We start from the raw sequence: 26,334 nt of genomic DNA on the forward strand, positions 1-26,334 counted from the left end.
TCAAATGACCCAAGAAGCAGTTCCTATAAAAGCAAGCATATAGATCACATTTGTACGGTCAGAATTTTGAAAAAACACTGAAAATCTAATAACATGTTTCATTTAGCATTGTGTTGATTTTGTAGGTTTGATTATATATATATATATATATATATATATATATATATATATATATATATATATATATATATATATATATATATATATATATATATATATATATATATATATATATATATATATATAGAGAGAGAGAGAGAGAGAGAGAGAGAGAGAGAGTCCAATCAACAGAAGATTCAAAATCTACAACCAACGAGACGACTCTCCTCCTTGAGCATCTCATCCATCAGACCTCATATATTTTGTTCTTTATAACTTATTTAGTAAGAAATATGCTTTACACAGACTTTATGACATAGGCATGCTTTCCTAAACATGAAGAATAAACTGCTCACAATGCATTCAAAATTTTATAATGCAAAATATTGTGGGGCATTGATTTTTATTGAACGGTCCTCTTTTCCTATATATATATATATTGTTGGCATTAAAATCTTGTTTATTTGCCTAGCCTTTTGATTGCCGATACATTACCTTACCGATGTGGGGACGGTCCTGCTGTAAGCAGTCCTCTTTTAGAATTCAGGATGGTAGAGCTACGTATGACCTCCAATGAGATACCCTGCCTATTGGCCTATTGGTAACAAAGGAGATTGTTTTAGTTGTTAAACGAGGTTATGTGAAGGCTTTAGCATTTACAAGAAATTGGTAGTAGTTTTTTTTTTTGAAAGCAAGAAATTGGTAGCAGTTAATACTGAGAACTAGAACAAGCAGCCTTGTCTAAACAAAGCATTTCTACTTTTTGGCATTTGGATTTAGTGATAAATAAAGTATTTTGTGTCTTTTCTTGTTTTTAAATTTGTTGGCATAAAACATACAATTAAGCTTTTGTGTTAATGAGCTCAAAATGAAAGGGTTCTGTGTTTTATGCACAAGCCACACTAGTGGCATTAATCTGCAAAAGCAATTAGTGCAGGGAAGCTAGCTAACAGTTTTTTTTATCTTTTCTTTTTGTTTTTTATCTTTCCTTTCAATCATAGTGAAATTACAATAGGTGCAGCAGGAACCAAGGTTTGCTTTGGTGAGCATTCCCACTCATTGTCCTTTGTCCTCACTACATTGAAGTACTTGGGTGACCATGAGATCCCTTTAGACGTTCTTTCTCTGTGCAACTTTCTCTCCCTTTCCTCAATCCTCTTCTTAGCTTCTTTAGCCCTGTCCCAATCGTTGTTCAATATTCCTTGGGTCACTTCAGCCCAGACCAAGGATGACTCGCTTGGCAACAACCCCTGCATGCTCATCAATGATTCAGGTATCAGAGAGAGAGAGAGAGATGTGGCACCAAAAACTTGTTTGGATCAAAGTAAGGCCTACTGAAACTGACTATGAATTTATAAGAGTCAAGAAGAGACTTGGATATCCCCAAGGCGTTCGGTGTAGTGGCAGGGGGCCTTGGCTACTAGGGTTCCATTCCCATGGGCATCAGCCCTTTAAATATAAGAAGGGGCAAGGGCATTATGTCCCTTGTGCCGAAGCAAGGTGACTCCCGAGGACAAGGGATGTGCCATGGGTTTACACCAGCAGAAAAGCGACTACGTACAGCAGGCATAGCCAGCGCGACTACCCGTTCTTCATGAAAAAAAAATGCTTGAATGAGTTGACCTCTACATCTCCATGAACGTCAAATGATCTCATGCCTTGCAGCATGGCTCTATCGGATCCTGTCTCGATGGCTACTTAGACACAATCTGGTTCACCAGTTCTGACTCACTTAGGGAAGCAAACAGGTTGGATGTGGTTGGATCACCAAAATGGGATTTGATAGTAGCTTCTATGAAACGGGTCAAATCTTTTGTTTTCTGTGGGAAAAGACCACGTGTTGGTTTACACCTTATTTTGATTATTCTGACCCTGATCTGATTTCATGGCATATCTGAACCTGGATTCAGATATGGGAAACCACACACATTTCAGATCCAAAGTTAAATTTAGATATAGTTTACCAGTATTGAACAATATTTATTGGATCTGGGTTGGAGCTCATGCTGACCTTTGAAGCTAACTTTTGTGCTCCACTTGAGACTAATTAGTCCTGGCATATGTATGGTCCCCAAGTATTATTTAGCATGGTTTTAAAATTTAATTAGTACCTTTGTGTCCTTGACCACGGGAGTTTTCAATGCGGCTAAAGCTTTCTTTGCTTCGTACAGAGTAGAGACTTTGCCAGTCTTTACTTCCTTCTTGATTACCACCCTGCAAGTTACGATAGAATGAAAGCATTCAGTCCCTTCATTGTGTTATGCAAACCATGAACAAACATGAAGCAAACCACAAGATAGGGAAGAAGAAAACAAGTGAATATACGAGACTTTACATAGTTAGGCACTCAGACTTACATCCACAGGAGAAGGATTAACAAAGAGGAAATACAATGGCGAGATATAAAGCTCTCAAACCCTAATCCCCAAACACAACTGAACCCAACTCCAAAAAAAGGTGGTAATATATACGACCAAGAATACAAAACCCTAACCGACAGAAAAGAGGAAATTACAAAACTAAAAAGGTATTTGAATCAGGTAATGGATCGAAGCGGGTTCAAAATTAAAGACACCCATGTAACACGTTAAAATGTACATAATGACATGCGTTTGTTTAATATTCTAGTGTGGCAAAAGGTGAAGATGCAGGATATGGCAAATACTATAAGCTGGGATGGGAAGTGGCATTTCAGGAGGTGGTAGCTGTCAATTCCATGCTTTAGTGTAAATACAATGCCACTTAACATCCCAAATCCATTAACTCCCATCCCAGCTACCAGTTTTCAAACAGCCACAAGGTGGTAGTTTGACCAACTTTTTGCAAAACGCATTAACTCCTATCCCAGTTCCTAGATTCCAAACATGCCCTGACTTTTGCCACCGTAAAGCTAATGGGGACCCTAGAATGAGACTCAGTGTGATCTGGACGTTAAATTCTGTACTTTTTGAGAATTATGTTTGAGATAAATAGTTCATTGCCGAATTTGTATCCTTCAATGAAATCATCTCTCATATTAAGCATGCAGTTGTAATCTATTTGTCCGTGCCTAATGTAATGTTTGTTTGCATGGTTTAAGATGTAACTTACTTGTCCCAGTGACCATCGAGCTCGTAGATCAACCTCTTTGTCAATAAATCAACAATCTGTCCTTTTATACCTCTGTTTCCTCCAAAGCCCAAGATAGACTGTCCCTTGAAGACTAGAGTGGCCTCCAAACCAGAGTCCAGGCACCGAACCATTACATTCCCGACCCATTCGACTACCGGAATTGGCAGAAATCTGATCACGAGTTTGGGACAGCTCATCTCATAAGTCTCATCATAATTCAAAAGCTTTAGTTGCCTTTTACCCTGAATTGCACCTTCAACTGCTGCACCTGTAAAACAGGACAAAAAAAAAAGCCCAAAGAGAGTTTTTAGCACCTTCATCCATTGTGCACGTGTCAAAAGTCTCTTCTCTGGTTAGAAGCATGCATTGGAGTGATTTAAGCAACATTCAGGTTGGCAATTTTAGAAAAGTTTGGATACCAAATTTCTAAAAACTTTCACACATTAAAATGCTTTGAATACGCTCAACTGCGGGTTCCCATATATATATATATATATATATATATATATATATATATATATATATATATAGAGAGAGAGAGAGAGAGAGAGAGAGAGAGAGATGAGTAGGGGAAAAATTGATACGTGCTAAACGGGTTTTCTGGTGTTTTTTTTGCAGTTTCAACCACATAAATGTGTTACATGGTCGATTTACGAGGAATCCACACCTGAATCATGTATTTTTGATGAAAAACATGATATTTGGAGCCTCAAAAATTTACAAAGATTTTGGTCCGTTGATTTTTTGAACCTCATAAAAACCCACCCACATTTCAAGAGCTTATTCCTGTAAAATCAAGAAGATATATCACATTTGTACGGTCAGAATTTAAAAATAAAATAAAAAAACCTTGAAAAACTCATTTAGCACCTGCCCAAACTCTCTCTCTCTCTCTCTCTCTCTCTCTCTCTATATATATATATATATATATATAACCTGTAAGGTCGAACGGGTTTTCCTTGAACGAGCATCGATGCTCGTTCATCGATGTATTAAATAAAAAAAAAAAGAATGACCACCGCTAATTTATCGGCGAAAAAAAGGCTTTCAGCTGACCGCCACTAAGGGTCATTTTCCCGTGAATGCAGGTCTTTGCCTGAACTGCGTAGATCGGTGTTTTTGTCTTCTCCTGCCGAAGTTCTGGTTTTATTTTTATTCAGTCCATTATTTGTTTTTCACAGGGATACAGTTATGCAACCTAGAGAACATAACCTGATCAAGTATAAGTCATCTGTGGTGCATTATTTTTAGTGCGCAGCCTATTGTCTTAAATAAAAGAGACAGAAAGATGGCCAAAGAGACGTTATTTCAGCCGATACCAGGCATTCTGTTTCAAAGTTGGCAAATTCATACCGGTGAATCTTGGGACAGGAGTATGGCACCAAATCAATTCAATGCCCCTCTTATCATCTGTTGCATGAAGGGCTGACACCGGTGGATGATGTGAGACCTGCCATCAATAACCAAACAAAAGGGCTTTATCAAAAGGAAAGACTAATAGGTATCAAAACTTTCATCTTCAGGGTGATCTTCTCCTTCATCTTTCTTCTTCTGTTTTCTTTGTTCTTTAACTTCAGTCAAATTTAGAGCATGGAATACCAAGCCAATTCCCTGATAGTCTTTGAAGTTTGAACACGATATTGGATTTCTAAGAGATAATAGTGATCATCTCACTCACTTTCCAGTTGGGTTCCCACTCATGCCCTATGTCATCCTCCATCTTGGTACCTCTCTTGAATCTTGTGATGCAAGTTGCTTTTATAAAATCTATCCTTGCAGATGGATTCTGGTGGATTCAGATCATATTTTTTGATGAAAATTTTGATTTTTTTTAAATCAAAATTTTGTGCTTTGTCAACCATTGATTTTTGAATTGCCAAAAAAACCGGCACACAATTCAGATTTCACTGATTTAAATGATGATCTTTACCAAATGAATGAAGTGCATCACATCTATGGAGTCAGATTTGATCGAAACAACTTACATCAATGAAATCCCAAAGAGGGGTACGAAGATAGGGATGATTGAAACGGATTTGCTCACTTCCCCTTGGCACATTTTTTTGATAGGCAATCTGGGGTTAGGCTGACCCCACCAGTTACAGTTGGGTTTTGAACTTGCAACATTCCAACACAAGGTGACGTGCACTAACTGCCCCTACCAGATGAGTGGTGCACCCATTGGTTTCTCCTTCTCACATTTGGGTTTCACTTTTATTGCAGCTTATTAGTAGCACTACATGATTTATAGCATTCAATGTCTCTCAGTTTTGACAGCAAAAGTAGAATTGTGTTAGATAGCGGAAGGGTAAAATCATTAGAAATACTTTCAAATTCAATAAAAATTGGGTGAGCCAGTATGTGAGGAGCATTGCCATATCTTCTGATATTCTATGAAATACCATTATTCTCCCGAGTAGAACAACTATTTTTAAATTGAAAAATCTTCTTGTTTATGAGAAACAAAAACTAACTATTTGGGTCATTAAGAAAACATCCGAACACGTACTTATCAGTTGCTTTTCTCTTGATATTGCCTAAAACCTTAGGTGAGAGAGAGAGAGAGAGAGAGAGAGAGAGAGAGAGAGAGAGAACAATTGCTTCAGTATTGCCTAAAACTTTGTTTTCTCTCATGAGTTTTAATTAGGTTCTTTTAATCAAGCAGAAGGTGGGTTGCACAGCTGGGCCGCGCTCTTGTCAAAGAATAAGAGACTTGTTTATTCTAGAAAATATCACGAGTTAACGGTTATATTGTATATGACCTTATTCCATCGCCACCACACATCTCATTTAATGGAGGGCCCCACTTTCAATATATTCCACGGTTGCTGAGTTACGTGGTGGAGAGATGATCGGTTGCATACAATGACTGTAACTGCCCTTGCATAAAATCAACTTAAATTTGGTAATGTGAGGAAAACCAAAAATGTAGTTTTCTTGCTCTAAAAAATTTTTTTTAAATATTTCACAAGTAATAAACAGTCCGGCAGGCAGAGCCAGCGCCGTTAGGTCTCTGATCTTGGAGGTGATTTCTCCATGTAAATAAAAAAAACTATACACAGTATATTATATATATATATATATATAGAGAGAGAGAGAGAGAGATAGATAGATAGAGAGAGAGAGAGAGAGAGAAGCTATTGAAAAATTGATGGAGACCCAAGCCCAAGAAGAAAATAAAAATTATTCCAATCCAGCCAATTTAGCATTTAATTTCTACACAAACGTGTTTTTGCTAATAATTCTAACTTGGTGCATTTGTTGAAAACCTGCATGGAGATCTACTGGTCAAAAGGACGAGCCCCACCGCGCAGGGCTCCTCCCCCTTATTTTCTTTTTTCCGTTGTTTTCAGCAAATCGGATTCCTTTTCTTTTGGCTAAACAAACATGAGAAAAGAAAACACACGAGATTCTAAATCATGTGATTTTGCATCTGATGAGGGCATGCTTGCAATGCCTTATGGTTCTTGAATTTTCTCAAGATCTTGTGATTGTAAATCATGATAACAAAACTTTGTCAAGGTTAATGAAACATTGAGAAAAGTGTAATTGCCTTCTGAATTGAATGTTGTGAAAGTTGGTCACAAAATTGACCTTGTGACCAACAATCACAACTTCTACTTTCTCAGCAGTGACTGTTCATCTCCACTTATGACCAAAGCAAACATCCCCCTAAGATTCCAATTCTCATGTGATTTCTTTTCGTTTTTGACAAGAGCAGTCGAACTACCCTAAAAATCCCCTCAAATACGCAAAAAATACGTACACAACGGAAACTGATGAGTCAAAAATTGGCACTCACCTGCTCCAGCAAGACATTGAGGTTTCCCCTGGTGACATGATGAGTTTCTCCAAGGATTGGGTTGTAAGGAGCCATGCCAAACGCAACCGGCCTAGTGGTAGAGATGCACCAAGCAACAACCCCAAAGAATCTCTCTAAGCTGCTCTTTCCTTCAACACACCTGCCCAGAAGGTCTTCACCAATGCAGTACACGCATTCTCCATATGACTGGAGGTGAGACTTTGGCATGTTGAATGTTGGAGGAAGCTGCAGTTTTGTTAAAAGTCCAAAACAATCATGAATTGGAAATACATAAAGGGTACTTAGGATTGGTTTCAAGTAGACACAACCAAAGGACTTAAGCATCATATGCCTATAAATTAATTTGCAATTTACATCATTCTTTCAAAAAGAAAAAACTACAATTAATCTGCATTATGTGAAACAACAGAATTATTCAATTTTAGCAAATTGGTGGCAATAAAAATGTTCAAACACCTTTGGCATGTGAAGGATCCATCCAATTGGCATTATTGACATAAACTTGGTGAAACCATTAATACACATTCATGTGGATGATGGCGAGACCAAGATAGCCATTGTTTGGTGCTTATTGTAAAAACAGTTTTGTTTCTAAATTTGCCTAGTTGATAAATAGAAGGTTACCAGAAACTCCACTTCCATGTGAGAAACTTATTTGTTGGGAAAACGTTTTCAAAACCAGAAACTCCTAAAAATGCATGAAAAACTTGTTTCACATCAAGTGAAAAACTTGTTTCACATCACATGGGAAACCTACTTACTTTATATGGGAAACTCATTTCCCTGGTTTGAAAAACATGTTTTCTTATATTTTTTTTTAAGTTTTACTTAAATAACATTTCTTTTCACTGAAAAGTTGAGATATATATATATGTGTTGTCCAAAATTTTAATTACTTTCATTATAATCAATACAATCATATACTTTGTAACAAAAGTACTAATTCTTACTATTTATCATAATATTAATATAAAAGTAATGTATATGTATGTATATATACATGTTTTCCGTTTCACATGAACTTAGAAAGTCTCGTTTCCCCTTTCCGTTTCCCAACACGTTTCTCGTTTCCTTTCCTGGCAACCTTGACTAGGCCTGAACTAGAATTCTCACTAATAGGGGGTATCAATGGGTTGGTTTGACCGATACCTGACCTGTAACAAACCTTATAGGATCAGGGTTTGGTGATAAAGAAGGAACTCAGATTAAAAAATGAGCCAGATCAAAGGGTGCAATTAGCACATGGAGCCAGGTAATTTGTGAACTTTCATACCAGACCCGGGACCCGAGTTTTGATTAAGACCTGTGACTTTTCAATATAAAAAAGGCATTTCATTTTACAGGGTATAGATCGGGTCTGGTTCATGTAATTGTTATAGGAGCCTTTTTTTTTGAAGGACCCGATCAGACCCGAGTCTGAATCCAATACCTGCACATCAAAGTCAGATCCAGATATGGACTTAAGTCCAAACCAGATCCGACCCGTTGATACCCCCCTACTAACGAACCTTTCAAGACAAGGGCCTTGTGATTCTCTAAGCTACACAGGTTTGGTCTTGTCTGTGACACGGTTTCACAATGCACATCACGGCCAAAACATATTATCCGATAAGGATTTTTGGGGTTTGGTTGTCACTGTGTTTCTGCAGAGTATTGGGACTTGAGTCACATGTCCTTTTGTACAATCAAACAGAGATGGTGATAAAGTTTGCAGTTTTATCATGTCCTTATGACAGACTGTGGGACCCACACCAACCTAGACAGGATAATAGATGGGCCCACCACTAGGAAAATATATGGTCAAGTTTGGCTCTCACTGCTAACTGTCATTTCATTTCTCTAGACAAAGAGGGGAAGCAAATTGGAACAACCCAATTGCTTTCTGCTCCATTCAAATCCAGTTATGAATGGGAAGCCACAGGGCATTCGTAGTGATGGGTTGGAAATGGGAGAAAATCTTGATGGTGCATCCACATGAGAAACTATTGAAAGGAAAATGTGAGAAAATAATAGAAGTTGAATTGGAATATATTGGGAACCCTAAAGTCTAACAGTTCCAAAACCATTCCTGAGAGATATGAAAAGCAACCCACAGACTGAAGAGAGAGAGAGAGTCACAACTTTTTTAAAGGCAACCTGGGATTAGGCAGACCCAAAGTACCACTGGGTTTTGAACCTGCAACGTCCCACCACAAGGAAACGTGCATTGACAGCTCCTACTTTTTGTTGCGGGGCGGGGCGGGGCGGGGCGGGGTGGGGGAACGGGGAACGGGCAAACTGAGACTTACGCTAATCACTGAGCATTGACTCAAGTTAAATCTCAGTCAAATTAAGTAAAATGATAATAATAAGTGACGCAAATGTGTACGCTTCTCTTTTGGGAGGGTACTGTTCATCCACAGGATGAACAACCCAAGCACACTGACTGTGTTCTTTCTATCTTAGATGGGTCTCACAAATTTTCAGAGCCATTGATGCTCGAGACGAAAGTTATCCAGAGCATACAAAATGGATGGAAAGAAATAAACCCAAAACCTTGTGTTTGGGAGGCCGTTAATCTTGTAGATGAATGGTATCAACCACGGTGCTATCGAATTACCTTCAGAAGTGCCTCTGACCTGGTCCACACTCCAAAAGACAATGCAAGAAACTAAGAAAAAACTCATGTTTCTCGAGATACTGGATGTACTCCTTGGTATGCAGTGAAAATCTCAAGGGTTTTACCAACTGGACTGGTAATGTAAGGTAAGTGACGGAAGGCTTTTACCTTGGCCCAACAAAACACACACACACAAATCTCTCTCTCTCTCTCTCTCTCTCTCTCTCTCTCTCTCTCTCTATATATATATATATATATATATATATATATATATATATATATATATATATATATATATATATATATATATATATAGTCAGTAGAATATGAGAACTGGAAATGCACGATTTTCATCGATTTTTTGTTCTTTTCTCTTGAATCTAACCATATGGATGTGATCTGCATGCTTGGTTTTATAAAAATCTGCTCTTGAATCATCCGATTTTGATGCATAAACGAGACTTTTTTGAGACTTTAAAATCAATGGCTAATCTTCATAAATATTCAAGTATTTAAAAATCACATTTTTCATAAAAAAATACAAGATCCAATGTTGATTCCTAGCAAATTCACCATGCCAAGGACATCCATATGATTGGATTCACAAAAAAAAAGTATTGAAAATGCTCATATTCCAGTGACTATAAGGGTAGTAGAGCCAAGAATCTAAACCGTGGTGGGCACAAATGATAAACTATATTAACAATATATTTTTAAAAAATAAATAGTTATTTTAAAGCTTACCTTCATAAAATCAAATGTCTACATTGCAAAAATAATTGGATGATCAAGCCACCTCCATAAAAGTATAGCTATACAAAGACTAAAACAAATTACACAAAAAAAACACCTAAAAGCCTAGTAGAAATCAAGCATAAAATGATAATAATTGTTAATTAAAAAAACAGATAACCCTTAATTAAACCCTAATTAAACATTCATGTCAATTGAATAACATAAATCAAAAACCTAAATCCTAGCAAAATTCGTATTGATAAAAAATTTGCTAATATTCTAGCAAAAATCAAGCATTCATTATTGATGGATTGATACCTAATGGTAATTGAAAAAAAACACACACAAAACCCCTAAAATCATAACTAAACATTTATGCTATTTTAAAATAACAAAATCAAAATCATAAATCCTAACAAACATAGTTATGTTAATTAAAAAAAACCTAAATTTCTAATTAAAATAAACATGTGTTCATAAAACCATGTTTAATGTTGATTGAAAACAAAATCTAAAAAATACCTAGAAATTCTAATTAAATAATCATGGAATTTGAAAAACCAAAATAAAAAACTTAAATCCTAACAAAAGTAAAAAAAAAGGGTTTTATAACCAAAATAAAGCATTCATTAATGAAATCATCCTTAATGATAATTGAAAAGAAAAAGAGCACAAAAAAACCTTCGGACCCTAATTACATATTCATGTCATTTAAAAAATCCAAATAAATACACTAAATCTTAAAAAAACATGGATTTATGCTATGTGAGAAAAAACTCCTAATATTCTAACCAAACTCATGCATTTATTATTCATGAGTCATCCTTAATGCTAATTGACAAAAAACACTCAAACCCTAATTAAACATTCATGTTATTTAGAAAAAAATAAATCAAAATCTAGCCTTGGCCAAGGTGGCCACTATATCCAATTAAACATTAATGTATTAACACATGGGTTGGGACCCATTGCACATCCCTGGCTCGAATCCGCTTTTGGGGATTCTCGAGTCAGGGTGGGCACGTGCCCACCCTAGATCCTACATGTTTTCACCCTTGTAATATATATAGGTGCTTGAACATTAAGTGCTGGTGATACATGTTTGATGTGTTTTTCTGCTCTTTAAATGTTTTTTTGCAGTTTTGACCCTATAAGTGTGTTGGGCATGGTCGATTTATGAGGAATCCACACCTGTATCATGTGTTTTTGATAAAAAAAAATGATATTTGGAACCTCAAATTTTTACAAATATTTTGGACAGTGTGTTAGAATTGAACACTTCAAGAGCTAATCCCTATAAAATCAAGTACATAGATCACATCTGTAAGGTCAGAATTTAAAAATAAAATGAAAAGACCCGAAAACCCATAAGCACATATCATAAGCACCTACACTCTACTCTATAGAGAGAGAGAGAGAGAGAGAGAGAGATGGGTAGGTGCTAAAAGATACGTGCTAAATGAGTTTTTCTGCTCTTCTAGTATTTTTTTTTGCAGTTTTGACCCCATAAATGTGTTGGGCATGGTCGACTTGTGAGGGATCCACACCTGGGTCATGTGTTTTCGATGAAAAAAATGATATTTGGAGCCTCAAAATTTTACAAATATTTTGGACCATTGATTTTTTGAACCTTGTAAAAACCCACATGTGTCAGAATCAAACACTTCAAGAGCTAATCCTTATAAAATCAAGTATATAGATCACATCTGTACGGTCAAAATTAAAAAATAAAATAAAACAACTTGAAAAAACCATCAAGCATGTATCATAAGCACCTACACTCTACTCTCTCTCTCTCTCTTTCTATCTATCTATCTATCTATATATATATATATAGAGAGAGAGAGAGAGAGAGAGAGATGGGTAGGTGCTAAATGATACATGCTAAATGGGTTTTTCTGCTCTTTCGGTATTTTTTTTTTGCAGTTTTGACCCCATAAATGTGTTGGACATGGTCGATTTACAAGGAATCTATACCTAGGTAATGTGCTTTCGATGAAAAAAATGAAATTTGGAGCCTAAAAAATTTATAAAGAACCTTATAAAACCCACCCATGTGTTAGAATCAAACACTTCAAGAGTTGATCCATATAAAATCAAATACATGGATCACATCTAAAAGGTTAGAATTTGAAAATAAAATGAAAAAACCTGAAAAACTCATTTAGCACCCACACATAAGTCTCTCTCTATATAGTAGGCAGTAGTTGTTTACTCTGTTTCGTACCTACTGCCAGCCTATCAGGCATTGAAAGAGTTTTTCTATTTTTTTTTAAATCAAATCATACAAATGAGATCTACATGCTTGATTTTGTAGGAATCGACTCTTAGATCGTCCAATTCAGTCATGCAGGTAGGTTTTTATAAGATTTAAAAATCAACGGTCTATAATTTAAAAAATATCCAATGATTAAAAAGTCATATTTTTTTAATGATCCAAATGTCATTCCTACTAAATCAATGATGCCGAACACACCTGCAAGGTTAGATTTGCGAAAAACAACCTGAAAATACCTATTTACTGTTGGTAGGCTCAAAAAGTGCTAGGCAGCTACCATATATATATATATATATATATATATATATATATATATATATATATATATATAGAGAGAGAGAGAGAGAGAGAGAGAGAGAGAGGGGTGTCTAACGCTTTTTTGTGCCTACTGCATGCCTATCGAGCTTTAGAAAGATTGTTTATATATTTTCTAAAATCTGACCATACAGATGCGATCTACATGCTTGATTTTGTAGGAATCGACTTTTGGATCGTCCGATTTCAACACCAAGTTAGGTTTTTATAAGATTAAAAAATCAATGGTCTATAATTTTAAGATATAATCAATGCTTAAAAAAATATTTTTTCTCAAAAAAACATGTTTCAAGTGTGATTTCCTAGTAAATCGATCATGCAGAACACATATGTAGGGTCAGATTTTTTTAAAAACAACCTGAAAACCCTATCCAAGCTCGATAAACACAAAAGGGTCGAAAACCTCTCTCTCTCTCTCTCTCTCTCTCTCTATATATATATATATATATATATATATATATATATATATATATATATGGTTGGTAATGATAAGATGCTCCCGATAGAAACTTTAGATTTTCAAATTTACTAAACCATTTTTTTGTTGATCAGACCCTGTAGATATGATCTATAAGCATTGTTTAGTAGAAAACAAGTTTTTGATCATGTGATTATAGCATATAAGTATATTTTTTAGGACCTTTAAAAATCAATGGCTCATAATATATCAAAATTTCATGACTTAATCAATCTTATTTTTATGTCCAAAAAACATGATCCAAAGCATGATTCCTATCAAATAAAATATGTTCAGTACATCCACAAGGTTTAGTTGAAAAGGTACAACATACAATGATTTCTGGCATGTGGGAGTATGTATTCTTGGAGCACCCTAGCATTACTCATATATATATATATATATATATATATATATATATATATATATATATATATATATATATATATATATATATATATATATATATATTTGCTACTAATAAAGGTAAGAAACTAATGAGTTAGAAATCACAGGTGCAAGCTGCATGACTCAATCTAACCACACACGTGTTTAACATGGCTTGTTTGCTAACAACAATCAGGCCTTGGATCATGCTTTTTTGATGAAAAAATGTGATCTTTTGAGTTATGAAATTTTGATACATCATGGGCCGTTGATTTTTGAACCCCCTTCAAAAACCTAGTTACTTGTCATATTGGCATGGCTCAAAAAAAGTTTCCTACTAAACAAACCATACAGATCACATCTGTAACATTGATCTACAAAAAAAATGAAAAGTTTTGAAGAAAAAAGTGATTTCTACTCGTTAGTTCCTTACTTTCATTAGTAGCCAATATATATATCATGTGAACTGAGCATTTTGAATACATTTTTTTTGCAAATCCAGCAATATAGTTGTGTTTCACAAGGTGAATTGGCTAGGAATCAACTGTTGGATTGTGTATTTTCTATAAAAAAAGAATCTTGAACACTTAAATGTTTATGAAGATTATGAGCAGTTGATTTTAAAGCCTTAAAAAATCTGGTTGATGCATCATAATAAGATGCTTCAAGAGCTCCTTCTTATAAAACCAAGCTGTTATATAAGTTTGCTTTTTAAGTGAATGTTATTAATGCAGTTAACTACAAAAACATTTTTTCATGAACTTGGTCATCAATGAACCCTTAAAATCAACTATCAAACTAAGAATGTGGTCATGCAACTCTTCCTTGAGTCCCCAAACAGCAAACCAGGCCTATAAACCAGTTTGTGAACTATGTGTACAGAATCAAATTTTAGAATTTGAACTCCACATCATGGCACTGATGTAGAGTGGGACCAGAGGCTGACCAAGGAGTGAAATTGCCACAAACCCCATTCATCATGTCGAAGTCATCTATCCAATTCGTGTTTGGAATATCTGGACTTTGGACTCGAGAATTGGAATTCCCAGTAGAGTTCAAATTCCAGGTCTTAGATTCGAAAATCTCAGGTTCATTGTAAGATGATGACCTTACACATTGTTTTGCCTGATATCCAAGTTTATGGCATGAGAATCCTGAGTCCAAGAACCCAAACAGCACCATTAAACAATTAAAATCTTGAAGGAAGTTCATCGGACGAGGGAGGATCAGGAGGGATGTGATTGCACAACACTTTTAGTGTGCTACTGTACCTGATCACTCAAAGATGGTGGGTGATGAGTTGCAGCAACACACTAAAAGTATGCAATGGCATTGCACCTGATCACAATTCCCATATGACTGAGACGCCATTCAATTCCCGAGCTTACAAGCAGTGGAAAATGAGGCATTTGGAGGGAAAGGGAATTGAATTCCACCTACGTACCCAAACATGAATATTCACAATGGGACAGAGTGTCAATTTTTCAAAAAGCATGGAGGCATTAGGGTAAAATCGAGAGACGTGCCTGGAACTTGGTCAGGTCGGACCCTGGGCGTACGGACTTGAAGAGGCTGAGGACCCGGGGGACCATGCCCGGTGCCTTGTGGTCGCCGGTTGAGTCGGACTCGAGAGTGGCGGGCGCGGTCAACACGGGCTCGGTGGTCGTCGCGTCGCCCTCCCCCTGGAACACCTGCTAACCAAACATGGAAAAACGCTTTCCAAGTCAAGCATAGCTTGTCTTTTTTTTTTTTTTTGCCAAAAACGAAAATACGATCATGTCCCTTCATTTTCAGATGACCAAAATGCCCTCCTACTGAATACCTTCCCTCCTCCAACCCCTCCATCTCTTTTGGTTTGCTAAAAGTCATTAAATTAGAAGGAATAGAGAAAGTTGGTGCATGTGTGGGAAGCAACTAATGCCGGCAATGGGATTGCAGGAATGCATATATATGGCTACTTGCTGGTTCAGGACCTCTCTCTCTCTCTCTCTCTCTCTCTCTCTCTCTCTCTCTCTCTCTCTCTCTCTCTCTCTAGATCTTTTTTTTTTCTCTCATGGCCTCTGAAATCTAAATCTGAGGAAACCACTTGTGACAAAGCTAAACCATCTATCTCTCTACACACCCATTGGAGGGTTCTCTGACATTTAGCCATCATCAATGATGCCACCATGTTCAGGCAAGGACAAACCAAACTAGAAACCAGGATCTCATGCAAGGAAAGAGTGGTACAATGAAGATGAATGCATATATGGGAAAAACAAACCAACTAATTAATATCTCTGCAGAAAAAATGATTCCCTGTTTGTTGGTTTCTTTTCCCTTTATAGTGCCGGAACTCATGGTTGGTACGATCACACAAATTGAAAATGAACGTTTGATTCGTTCAAACTTCAAATCAACAAAAAAATAAAAGAAAGAAAAACTTGTTTTGGGAAAGAAAAGAACTCGATTTATGTGGGAATAGAAGGGAAGAATACCATTTCCGCGAGAGAGGAGGGACGACGGCTTCTGCAAGAGAGCGGTTTTTGGAGAGTCCCGTTGGTTTTCGAGAGGTAAGGAGTCGACTATATATAACGGAGAAAAATCGACCCGTGATTTTGTATTTTAAATAAAAAAAGTTTAAAGATCGTTTATACCCTTCACCTAATCTTGATATGACTTCCACGCTCCGCTGAATGGGCTAGGTTTAAATTCTGTACCTTCACCAGCCACGCGGCACACCGCAACTAGTTCATCAATTTGATTAGTTGGAGAGGGCAGACCAGGTCATATTTTGTATACAACGGAACAATTGAATATAGTTCAATCCCCACCATCCATGGAACTCTGAAAGTGGGACCCACCATACATCTTCATCAAGCTAGATGTGCGGTGAGCATTGATTATATAACTACAGAATTAATTATATAGATCCCATGTTGGTGTTTAAGAAGATATTGGGTAGGGATGGCAGTGGACCGGGGGGAAAGCGGGGCCCCGCCCCGCCTCGCCCCGTTTGGATCGGGGATGAAGGGTATGAAACGGGGATGGAGGCGAGGATGAAGGTTAAAATCCATCCCCGTTCAAAGATGGAGGCGGTGATGGACATACCCTTTTCCCCGCCCCGTCCCTGCCACTTTTCCCTGCCTCATCCCCGTCTGAACCGGGGATGAAGCACATGAAACGGGGATGAAGGCGGGGGTGGAGGTTAAACGGGGATGGAGGTTCTAATCTTGAGGCGGGGCGGGGGTAGAGACCTTGTCCCCCGCCCCGCCCCACTGCCATCCCTAATATTGGGTAGGTGGCAGGGTAAGCCCTCTGAGTTTTAGGCTGACATGGACAGATCAACCAGGGCGACTAGGTCTCTGTGCCTGGAGCAGTTTTTTTGAGTAAAAAAAAAAGAGATTGGGTAGGTTGTGGTGGTGTTTTTTTTTTTCAAACCATCCCCAGAATAAGAAACTGAACTATGCCTGCCACATCTACAGTCCACTTCTTCAACCGAATAAAACCATGGTGCACCACTTTCCCTCAGAAAGCACCATGGTTTTATTCGGTTGCATGAGGGAGTGGTGCTAGTGGGATTTGAACTTATACCACCCATCTAGCAGCCTAGGCCCATCCCACTGTCAAACTCCTTGAAGCTGGGCAGGTGTTGGTTACACTTAATTGACTTGGTTGTGTTTATTACCTCCCCTTGTCTGGAGTCATGCACTTCACCGTACAACTTAAATGACATGGTTGATATATAATATTACCACACCCAGTCATTCCCTTTGATTAATGTAACAATTCACAATCTTCAAATGAGAGAAAAAAAAGGATGAAAATAAAATTTGATTGGGCCAATATTTGATGAGTTGGGTCAATTGGCTTATAATATTGAAAAATTATTTAGGGCATAATTACCTAACATTTTATTTCTTTAGGTCCAAAAGTACATAGAGCACTATGGTCAACAAAAAGCTAGCAACAATGGGGTTGGCAAAAATGAAAAAGGAATATAAATTAGGAAAACAATGATATAAAACAATTTCAGAACAGGAAGTTCAAGACGTGTAAGAAAACACTATAAAAATGAAAAGCAACCAACTAGAAGCAATTTGAAATGTGTTATGTTTCCATTCAATCAATTTCAGGATGTCAAGGGTCTAGTGACCATGCCCTATCTCGCATTACAAAAACGTATATAAATTGGTGAAGGTAAGATACTTGCAGGGCACCAACCGGAGCTCCGCTTGTGTGGCAGGAGCAGTTAGTGCACGTCACCTTGTGTTGGGGGCGTTGCAAGTTCGAATCCCTATACTATATATAGTTGTATAACCAGGGTCTGCCTAACCCCAACTTTCTCTGTAAAAAAAAAAAAGATATTAGATGGGTTTCGCTTGTTTGGTAGGAGCTGTTAGTGCACGTCGTCAAGTATTGGAACATTGCCAGTTCAAAACCCAATGGTATGTTGTTTAACTGGTGGCCGTCTGCCTAACCCCAGCTTGCCTATAAAAAAAAAAGATGATGGTGTGGTAGTTAAAGGTCACATTGCAACATGAAGATTTGTTTTTGATGATTTTCTTTTTGATGAGAAGAAACTCAGCTACTATTTGCTAGGATAATTGGAATTCAAAATGCTAGAAGTTGGAACGTGTCTTTTGCGAACCACATGGACGAATATGGATTAATGGTTTGAGATTTTATAATTTTGATAGGAAAATTGAACATAGCCAAAGACATTAATTACCCAATGTAACTGACCCACATTGAACCTTGCTCGTGGAAGAATATATTATCATGCACCTAGCATTTTTTTTTTCTCCAAAAGCATGGTTTAAAATAAGAAAAGGAGACGAAAGAGGTAGTCAAAATTCTATAGATGCTCTTGACGACAAGAAAAATAACCATAAAATTTGTTTTTTTGAAAACCATAGAATATGAAATTATCCAGAAGAGTGTAGGTGCAACACTGACATCATAGTCGTACACGCACCTGTCACTTGAGTAATGAGTGCTAGTAATTTTCTATACTTATCTCAATCTCAGTGATATTGACCACAACTGAAATATCTGATATATAGCTTTCTCGACATGTGTAAAGACGATGGTTATAATTAATGGTGTGAAATGTACTTACTTCAAAATATATCATGACTTACGTCGATATTATCCACTTTCACCCATCTTTTATATTTTATTGGTGAGGCTCTTAATGCTCTTTTCAGGTAACCAACGCAGTTTAATTTTCTTGATAACGATAATTTTGTTTTTTCTCTATATTGCATTAATTTCAATATGGGTACATTATAAATAGAAAAAGAATACAATATCTTATAAGGGTCATGTAAGAAACAAATTTAATTGGTGGTTGTATCGTGTGGATGATAACTCTCCAGCATTTCCTGATAATATATAGCGATAATGGATAAAAATTCTTCTTCGCTATCTGATGATGTCGGTAACCATCGAACAATAAGTTGATTAATACGCTCCTTCAAGTTGAAGCATGCCCAACTTGATCTTCAAAAAGTGATAGATGTACACTACTCAAGGCTTTCGTAAAGATATCATCACAGTGAGAGTGGGTCAGAATAAGAGTGGGTCAGGATAAATTAATTGAGTAGTATCGAGCTGATGTTGATTTTTTTTTCTACTAAGATAGTAGTCGATTTCAATGTGCTTGGTGCGCTCATGGCACACGGGGCTAAGCAATATGTAGCGCGGCTTAATTATCACAAAAGAGGGTCATGAATTGAGCATGAGAGATGCTAAAGTCAACAAGAAGAGACTTGACCCATATGAGCTCACAAGTGGCGAGAGCCATGGAGCGATACTCAGCCTCAGCAGAAGAACAAGAGACTGTGGACTATTTCTTAGACCTTTAGGAAATCAGGCTCGAGCTGAGCAGGATGCAATAGCCAAAAGTAGACAGACAATAATGGGGCAAGAGTCCCAATCAGAATCGGAATAGCCAATAACGGTTATCAGACCGAAGTTGTTCATTAAGATGTCGTGGCCCAGGGTGCCTTTGAGGTAGCGCAAGATCCGGAGAGCGACATCCATGTGAGGAGTACGAGATTGACTTAATAGGTGCACAACAATATTGGTGATGTCAGGGCGAGTGATGGTGAGATAGATCAATCTACCAATCAACCGGTGAAACAGACCAGGGTCTTCCAAAGCCGAGCCATCAGTGTTGTTGAACTTTAAATGTTGCTCCATGGAAAAAGAGCACGACTTAGAACCAAGATAGCCCATGTCATCCAAAATATCAAGTGCATACTAGCATTGGGAGAGAAAAATGTCAGATTTGGAGTGAGCGACTTCGATGCCCAAGAAATATTTGAGAGCATCAAGGTCTTTAAGGCAAAAATGCTGATGGATATTCTTCTTAAGTGCACAAATCTCAGGGAGGGTGTCACCTGCAATGATAATGTCATCTACACAGACCAAGAGAAAGATGTGAGAATCAGCTCGATCTTAGAAAATAAAGAATAGTCAGCTATCGATTGGACAAAACCAATCTCTTGTAAATAAGAGGATAGCTTGGCAAACTAGTTTCATGAGGACTGTTTGAGACCGTAAGTGGACTTGTGAAGTCGACAAACTAAAGGCACCCCCTGACGAGAAAAATCGGGAAGGAGCCACATGTAAACACTACAAGAAAAATCCGTAATGGTGACAGATACTATTCATCGCTAATCCGTTGTTGTACATATTTACGACCAATTTTGCGATGGACTAGCGACAAATATCATCCGTCGCATAACCCTAGTCGCTAAATTGCGACAAAATTTATCTGTCCTCAATCTGTCGCTATGTTACGACGGCTTAGCGATGGATCATGTACATCACGAATTCATCGTTAAACGAAGATCGATATGGTTAAGCGGCATAATTTAATTTATCGCTATTTCTGTCGCTACCATTTATCGATAGATGAATATCCGTCGCTAATTAGCGATGGAGTATCAATGGCTTAAATTCCGCCGCAAACCGATGACTACCTCAAATTGGCGACGGATATTATCCGTCGCTAATTTGTTATAAAAAATTTAAATATTTTTTTTAAAATATTTTGAAAATTGAGAAAAATTTCTCATACAATTCATATATCTTGCTTACAAAAAAATAGTACAAATAAAAATGCATATAAATTAAACAGAAATGCTAAGTTAAGCAAACTTTAACTACCAAGTACAGTCCTTGCGAAGTTATAAGTTTGTCAAACAAATTAAACAAAAAATCTAATCCTCGCCAAGATTTTGGGCATCATCCTCTTCATTTTCTCGATCTGCTCCTTCCTCCATGCCTCCATCAGTTTTTCTATGTTGATCATCTCCATCATCCTACAAAAGAAAACCGAAATGTTAGTATTTATAAACAAAACATAATGAAATAAATTATATGCAATCCATCTAATCTAATGCAACAAAGTAAATGGCTGAATGACAAATAGACTAGTAATAAAATAAAGGACATTAACAAAATTATAAGAAAAAATTTATAGCAACTCAATCATGCATACCTGACGGGTACCTGAGCTCATGTTGAATGCAGATGAAGTTCTACTTTCCTGAAAAATGTTGCAAAACTCATTACAGATAAGGTTAGGAATGACTTTATTTAAAAAGTATTGCATTTTATCCTCAAGACGCTGATAAACACCATCCCAAGACACAACAGGGTCAATAGGACGTTGGGAGTTGATGCTGGCGGGAGAACTCTGTGCACCCGGGCTGCAGGAGGCAACGACTAGTGTGGTGTTCATGTTACTCCCAAACCCGAACACAGGACCTTTTTTGGGTTCACCTGTAGCAGTCACCCATGCTGCAGGATCAAAAGACGGATGCTGAGTGGAGTCATCGCCATATCATTGTATCATTTGTTGCTCGTATGACTCTTATAAAATAATAATTAGAATATAAATTAATAATTAATAATTACAATGTTTATGATAACATAATTCAAAGTAACTTGTATATTACAATGTTTATTAGTACAATAAATACATACCATTGTCGCTCTCGCTTTCTCTGATACAAAATCTTTCGTGCTCTTACGTTTATGTGTTTCAACAAACACATCCTTGTAAGGTACAATGCTTTCTTTTTCTGCTTTCTGCAATGTGACATGATATAAAAAAATGATTAATAAGTACGCAAAAATACTCATAAATTTGATAATATATATATATATATATATATATATATATATATATATATATATATATATATATTGATGACTTACCATTTTCTTTTGGTGGCTTTCAAAAGTCCTAGATCCACCTATGTGTAGATGCACATCAGGCATCGTTGATCAGTTTTGTGTAGCCTTTGCTGAGCAATTTCAAAAATCATTGCTCGCCCACTTGTCGCACATGCCCTTCCAATAATTTCTCCTGACAGTAGCCGACCCATGGCCCTTCAACTGTAGTGGATCATCTATCCCATCAACTATTTTTTTGCTGCAGTCTTCATATTGTGCAGCATGTTGGCAAATCAATTGGCAACCACCTTCTACCACACTACCCTTGCGTCCTTCTCTTCGTTTGCACTCGCAAAGCGATGGGAGACCTATAAATACTTTCAAAACATTAACACATATTTCAATAATACACTGCTTGTTATGATAAATGATTGCATATAATGAATGAGAAATTTAAGTTGTCCAACCCCTCTCTCGGGTACTCTTTCCATTGCGCTACCGGTCCTGAAAGATGATGCAATAATGACTTTGTAATTCTTTGTATTACTTCTTGCTGCTCAAACCTCACACTGCACATGAAAAGATACACATTAACAATCGACCGTCCATATATATTTTTTATAAGTTAAATATTAAACAAGTGACAATGAAATACTTACGATCGACCATCGATATACACTATTTGAATTACTTGTCGTGGGTCACACAGAGAAGGCCTTGCATCCGGCGTATGTGGGTCATGTGTAGGCGAAACAACACCTATAGAACAATGAGTTAGAAATTCATATAATGTAAATTTCAACTAATCAAATAAATAATTGTTTAAATGATATACCTATCGAAGGAGCCCATGAAGATGAAGGCTCAGACTGGCTACCACTGGGTGCTCGACGACTGTGTCCTCCACGAACCATATTCTAACAAATTAAAATGTACTAGCAATACATTCAAACATTGCATTATATTTCAATATATTCAAATCATTCTAATCATTCAGATCAAATTGAAAAAACTTTCATACAAGACATTCAATAATTGCAATACATTTCAATACATTCAAATCATTCATATGAAATTGAAAAAAACTTCATGCAAGACATTCAAACATTGCAACACATTTCAATATATTCAAATCAACACAATACATTTCAATACATTCAAATCATTCAAATCATTCATATGAAACTGAAAAAACTTCATGCAAGATATTCAAACATTGCAACACATTTCAATATATTCAAATGAATACAATACATTTCAATACATTCATATCATTCTAATCATTTAGATCAAATTGAGAAAACCTTCATGCAAGACATTCAAACATTGTAATACATTTCAATATATTCAAATCATTTTAAGCATTCTAATCATTCAGATCATTCATATCAAATTAAAAAAAACTTCATGCAAAACATTCAAACATTGCAATACATTTCAATATATTCAAATTATTCTAATCATTCAGATCATTCAGGTCATTCATATTAAATTCAAAAAAACTTCATGCAAGGCATTCAAACATTGCAACACATTTCAATATATTTAAATCAATACAATACATTTCAATACATTCAAATCATTCATGTGAAATTGAAAAAAAATTCATGCAAGACATTCAAACATTGCAACAGATTTCAATATATTCAAATCAATATAATACATTTTCATACATTCAAATCATTTTAATCATTCATATCATTTATATGAAATTGAAAAAAACTTCATGCAAGACATTCAAACATTGTAACACATTTCAATATATTCAAATGAATACAATATATTTCAATACATTCATATCATTCTAATCATTTAGATCAAATTGAAAAAACCTTCATGCAAGACATTCAAACATTGCAATACATTTCAATATATTCAAATCATTTATATCAAATTAAAAAAAACTTCATGCAAGACATTCAAACATTGTAATACATTTCAATATATTCAAATCATTTATATTAAATTGAAAAAAACTTCATGCAAGACATTCAAACATTGCAACACATTTCAGTATATTCAAATCAATACAATACATTTCAATACATTCAAATCATTCATATGAAATTGAAAAAAACTTCATGCAAGACATTCAAACATTGCAACATATTTCAATATATTCAAATCAATACAATACATTTTCATACATTCAAATCGTTTAGATCATTCAGATCAAATTGTATTACAAGTTGTATTTCACTAGCTCGTGAATGACTCATCATCACTTGTCTGACTTTCATAGTCTTCTTCCTCTTCCTCCTCCTCCTCCTATTCGTCATCATCTTCTTATTCTTTATTTAGCGTCCATCCACTCTGTATATCATTTGGATCACATTATTCTGTGCATGTGCCATCAACCAATGGAGATATGACATGTATACCATGTACAACATCGTGACCATAAAAGAAGTTATACATATCATCTGATTGATAGTATTCATCCTCTTTATCAATCTTGTCTCATGTAACTGATCATACTCGGGGTATAGTTTAGACTTCACCTTACAAACTGCCCACCATTCATTTTTATCTGACTTCCTTGTATTTGGATATGATGTATAGTACACTTGTTGAGCTTGTGAGGCTAATATGAATGATTTATATGTTCCAAACCTTGACTTACCATTCACCTTCACAATACCTGAGACTTTGTCGACTCTAGTTGCTGTAGGATCAAACCATTGACACTTGAATAAAGTTAACCTGTTATTTGTGCCTTTGATTTCAGTACTTTGCCATTGTACTCTTTGAGTTCCAATTCTGATCTTTTACATACCACTTTTAAATCCATACGTGCCTTTGGATTATCCTTCGCTTTTCCTTTCACGTTCATTACTGTATTGAATACATTATCGAACACATTTTTCTTCACATGCAAGACATCTAAATTATGTTGTATCAATAAGGTTGACCAATATGGTAGTTCCCCAAATATAGATTTTTTTGTTCAATTGTGATCCTTCCCAAATCCAATAAAGGGTGTTGCCTTACTGGCATCTGTCAGTCCACATGGAAAGTATCACAATCTTCTTAAAATCTCTATGTCAGACAACCTTGTTGGTGGACCTTCCATTTCAGTTGTGCCTGCTCGAAACACATTCTTTTGTTGTCGGAACGGATGATCACTGGGTAGAAATCAATGGTGACAATCAAACCAGCACGACTTCCTCCCATGCATCAATCTAAACGATTTTGTATCCTCCATGCAGTACGGACATGCTAACCTCCCATGTGCGCTCCAACTAGATAATATATCATATGCAGGGAAGTCACTGATTGTCTATAGAACAACAACCTTTATATTGAAGTTTTATTTTTTATGGGCATCATACGTCAGAACACCGTCATTCTACAGTATTTTCAGTTCATCAATCAATGACCTCAAATATACATCAAGATTTTGGCTGGAAGACGTCAGATCAGAGATCAATAGAGACAAGAAAAGATTTTGACGCTTTATACACAAGCTCAGAGAAAGGTTCTATGGGGTGACAAATACTGGTCAACACGAGTATGAGGTTGATCTACCCCCAAATGGATTAAATTCATCTATACATAAACCTAACCTAACATTTCTCACTTTCAAAGCGAAGTTCTGATTAGTACGATCAAAGTGCCTCCAAGCTTTTGTGTCAACATGATGTGTGATCTTGTCTTCATCATATCGAACTTTATTTGTATGCCATATCATTTGTTTAGTTGTCCTCAAGGTGAGAGGAAAGTAGCAGAGTGACTTATACGACACTTCTTTTGACCTTGTGTTATCATTTTCCTTTGTCTTTGGCTTGAACCGAGGATGTCCACATGATGGACATGATCTGTTTTTTTCTTCATCTTTAAAATACAACATGCAGTGATTGAGACACATATCTATCTTTTGATACCATATACCTAGAGCAATGACGATAACCTTCGCACGATAGAGATTTTGTGGTAATTTTTCATCTTTGGGCAACATACTCTTCACAATAAAGCATAGACGGTCAAAACATGATTGACTCAAATTAAATTCGTACTTCAAATTCAATAGTTGAAGAACCGCAGATAGGATAGTGTAACTCTTGCAACCATTCCACAGTGGTTCATCAACATCTCTAAGTAAGTCATAGAATGTACTGGCTGCATCGTTTGTTGCTTCTTCCTCAACCCCAGTTGGTGCATCACTATGTCCTACAACAGAACTCATTTCCGGTCCTACAACATCAAATATCAGGTCCACATATGGATTATCGTGGACCGCATCCATCCTTGCGTCATAATTATTCCAAAATTCTTCACCACGAAGTATCCAATTTTGATAATCACTAACAAAACCCTTCCTGTATAGGTGATGTCTAATGCCATGAGATTCTACAAAT

The 26,334-nt window shown here is 36.4% G+C and overlaps 1 protein-coding gene across 1 annotated transcript; it reads right to left on the reverse strand.

Moving 5' to 3' along the window:
- Positions 1-874: 874 nt before the first annotated feature.
- Positions 875-16,329, reverse strand: LOC149833804 (oxysterol-binding protein-related protein 4C-like). Its single transcript, XM_090009860.1, has 7 exons — positions 16,282-16,329; positions 15,331-15,495; positions 7,013-7,258; positions 4,564-4,660; positions 3,190-3,478; positions 2,211-2,313; positions 875-1,349 (listed from the first exon to the last, which is right to left on the reverse strand). The coding sequence occupies exons 1-7, from the start codon at positions 16,282-16,284 to the stop codon at positions 1,095-1,097; spliced, it is 1,158 nt and encodes a 385-aa protein (XP_089865986.1). The 5' UTR covers positions 16,285-16,329; the 3' UTR covers positions 875-1,094.
- Between the last annotated feature and the right edge of the window lie 10,005 nt (positions 16,330-26,334).

This window comes from Nuphar pumila, chromosome 6, assembly GCF_984573655.1.
Source record: "Nuphar pumila chromosome 6, dmNupPumi1.hap1.1, whole genome shotgun sequence".
Lineage (NCBI taxonomy): Eukaryota > Viridiplantae > Streptophyta > Magnoliopsida > Nymphaeales > Nymphaeaceae > Nuphar > Nuphar pumila.

Excerpts from the sequence above, each read along its gene's own strand:
- LOC149833804 (XM_090009860.1), bottom strand. Across the intron at positions 7,259-15,330 it reads CCGACCTGACCAAGTTCCAG|CTTCCTCCAACATTCAACAT; the intron begins GCACGTCTCTCG and ends ACAAAACTGCAG. Across the intron at positions 2,314-3,189 it reads CTCGATGGTCACTGGGACAA|GGTGGTAATCAAGAAGGAAG; the intron begins GTAAGTTACATC and ends CGTAACTTGCAG.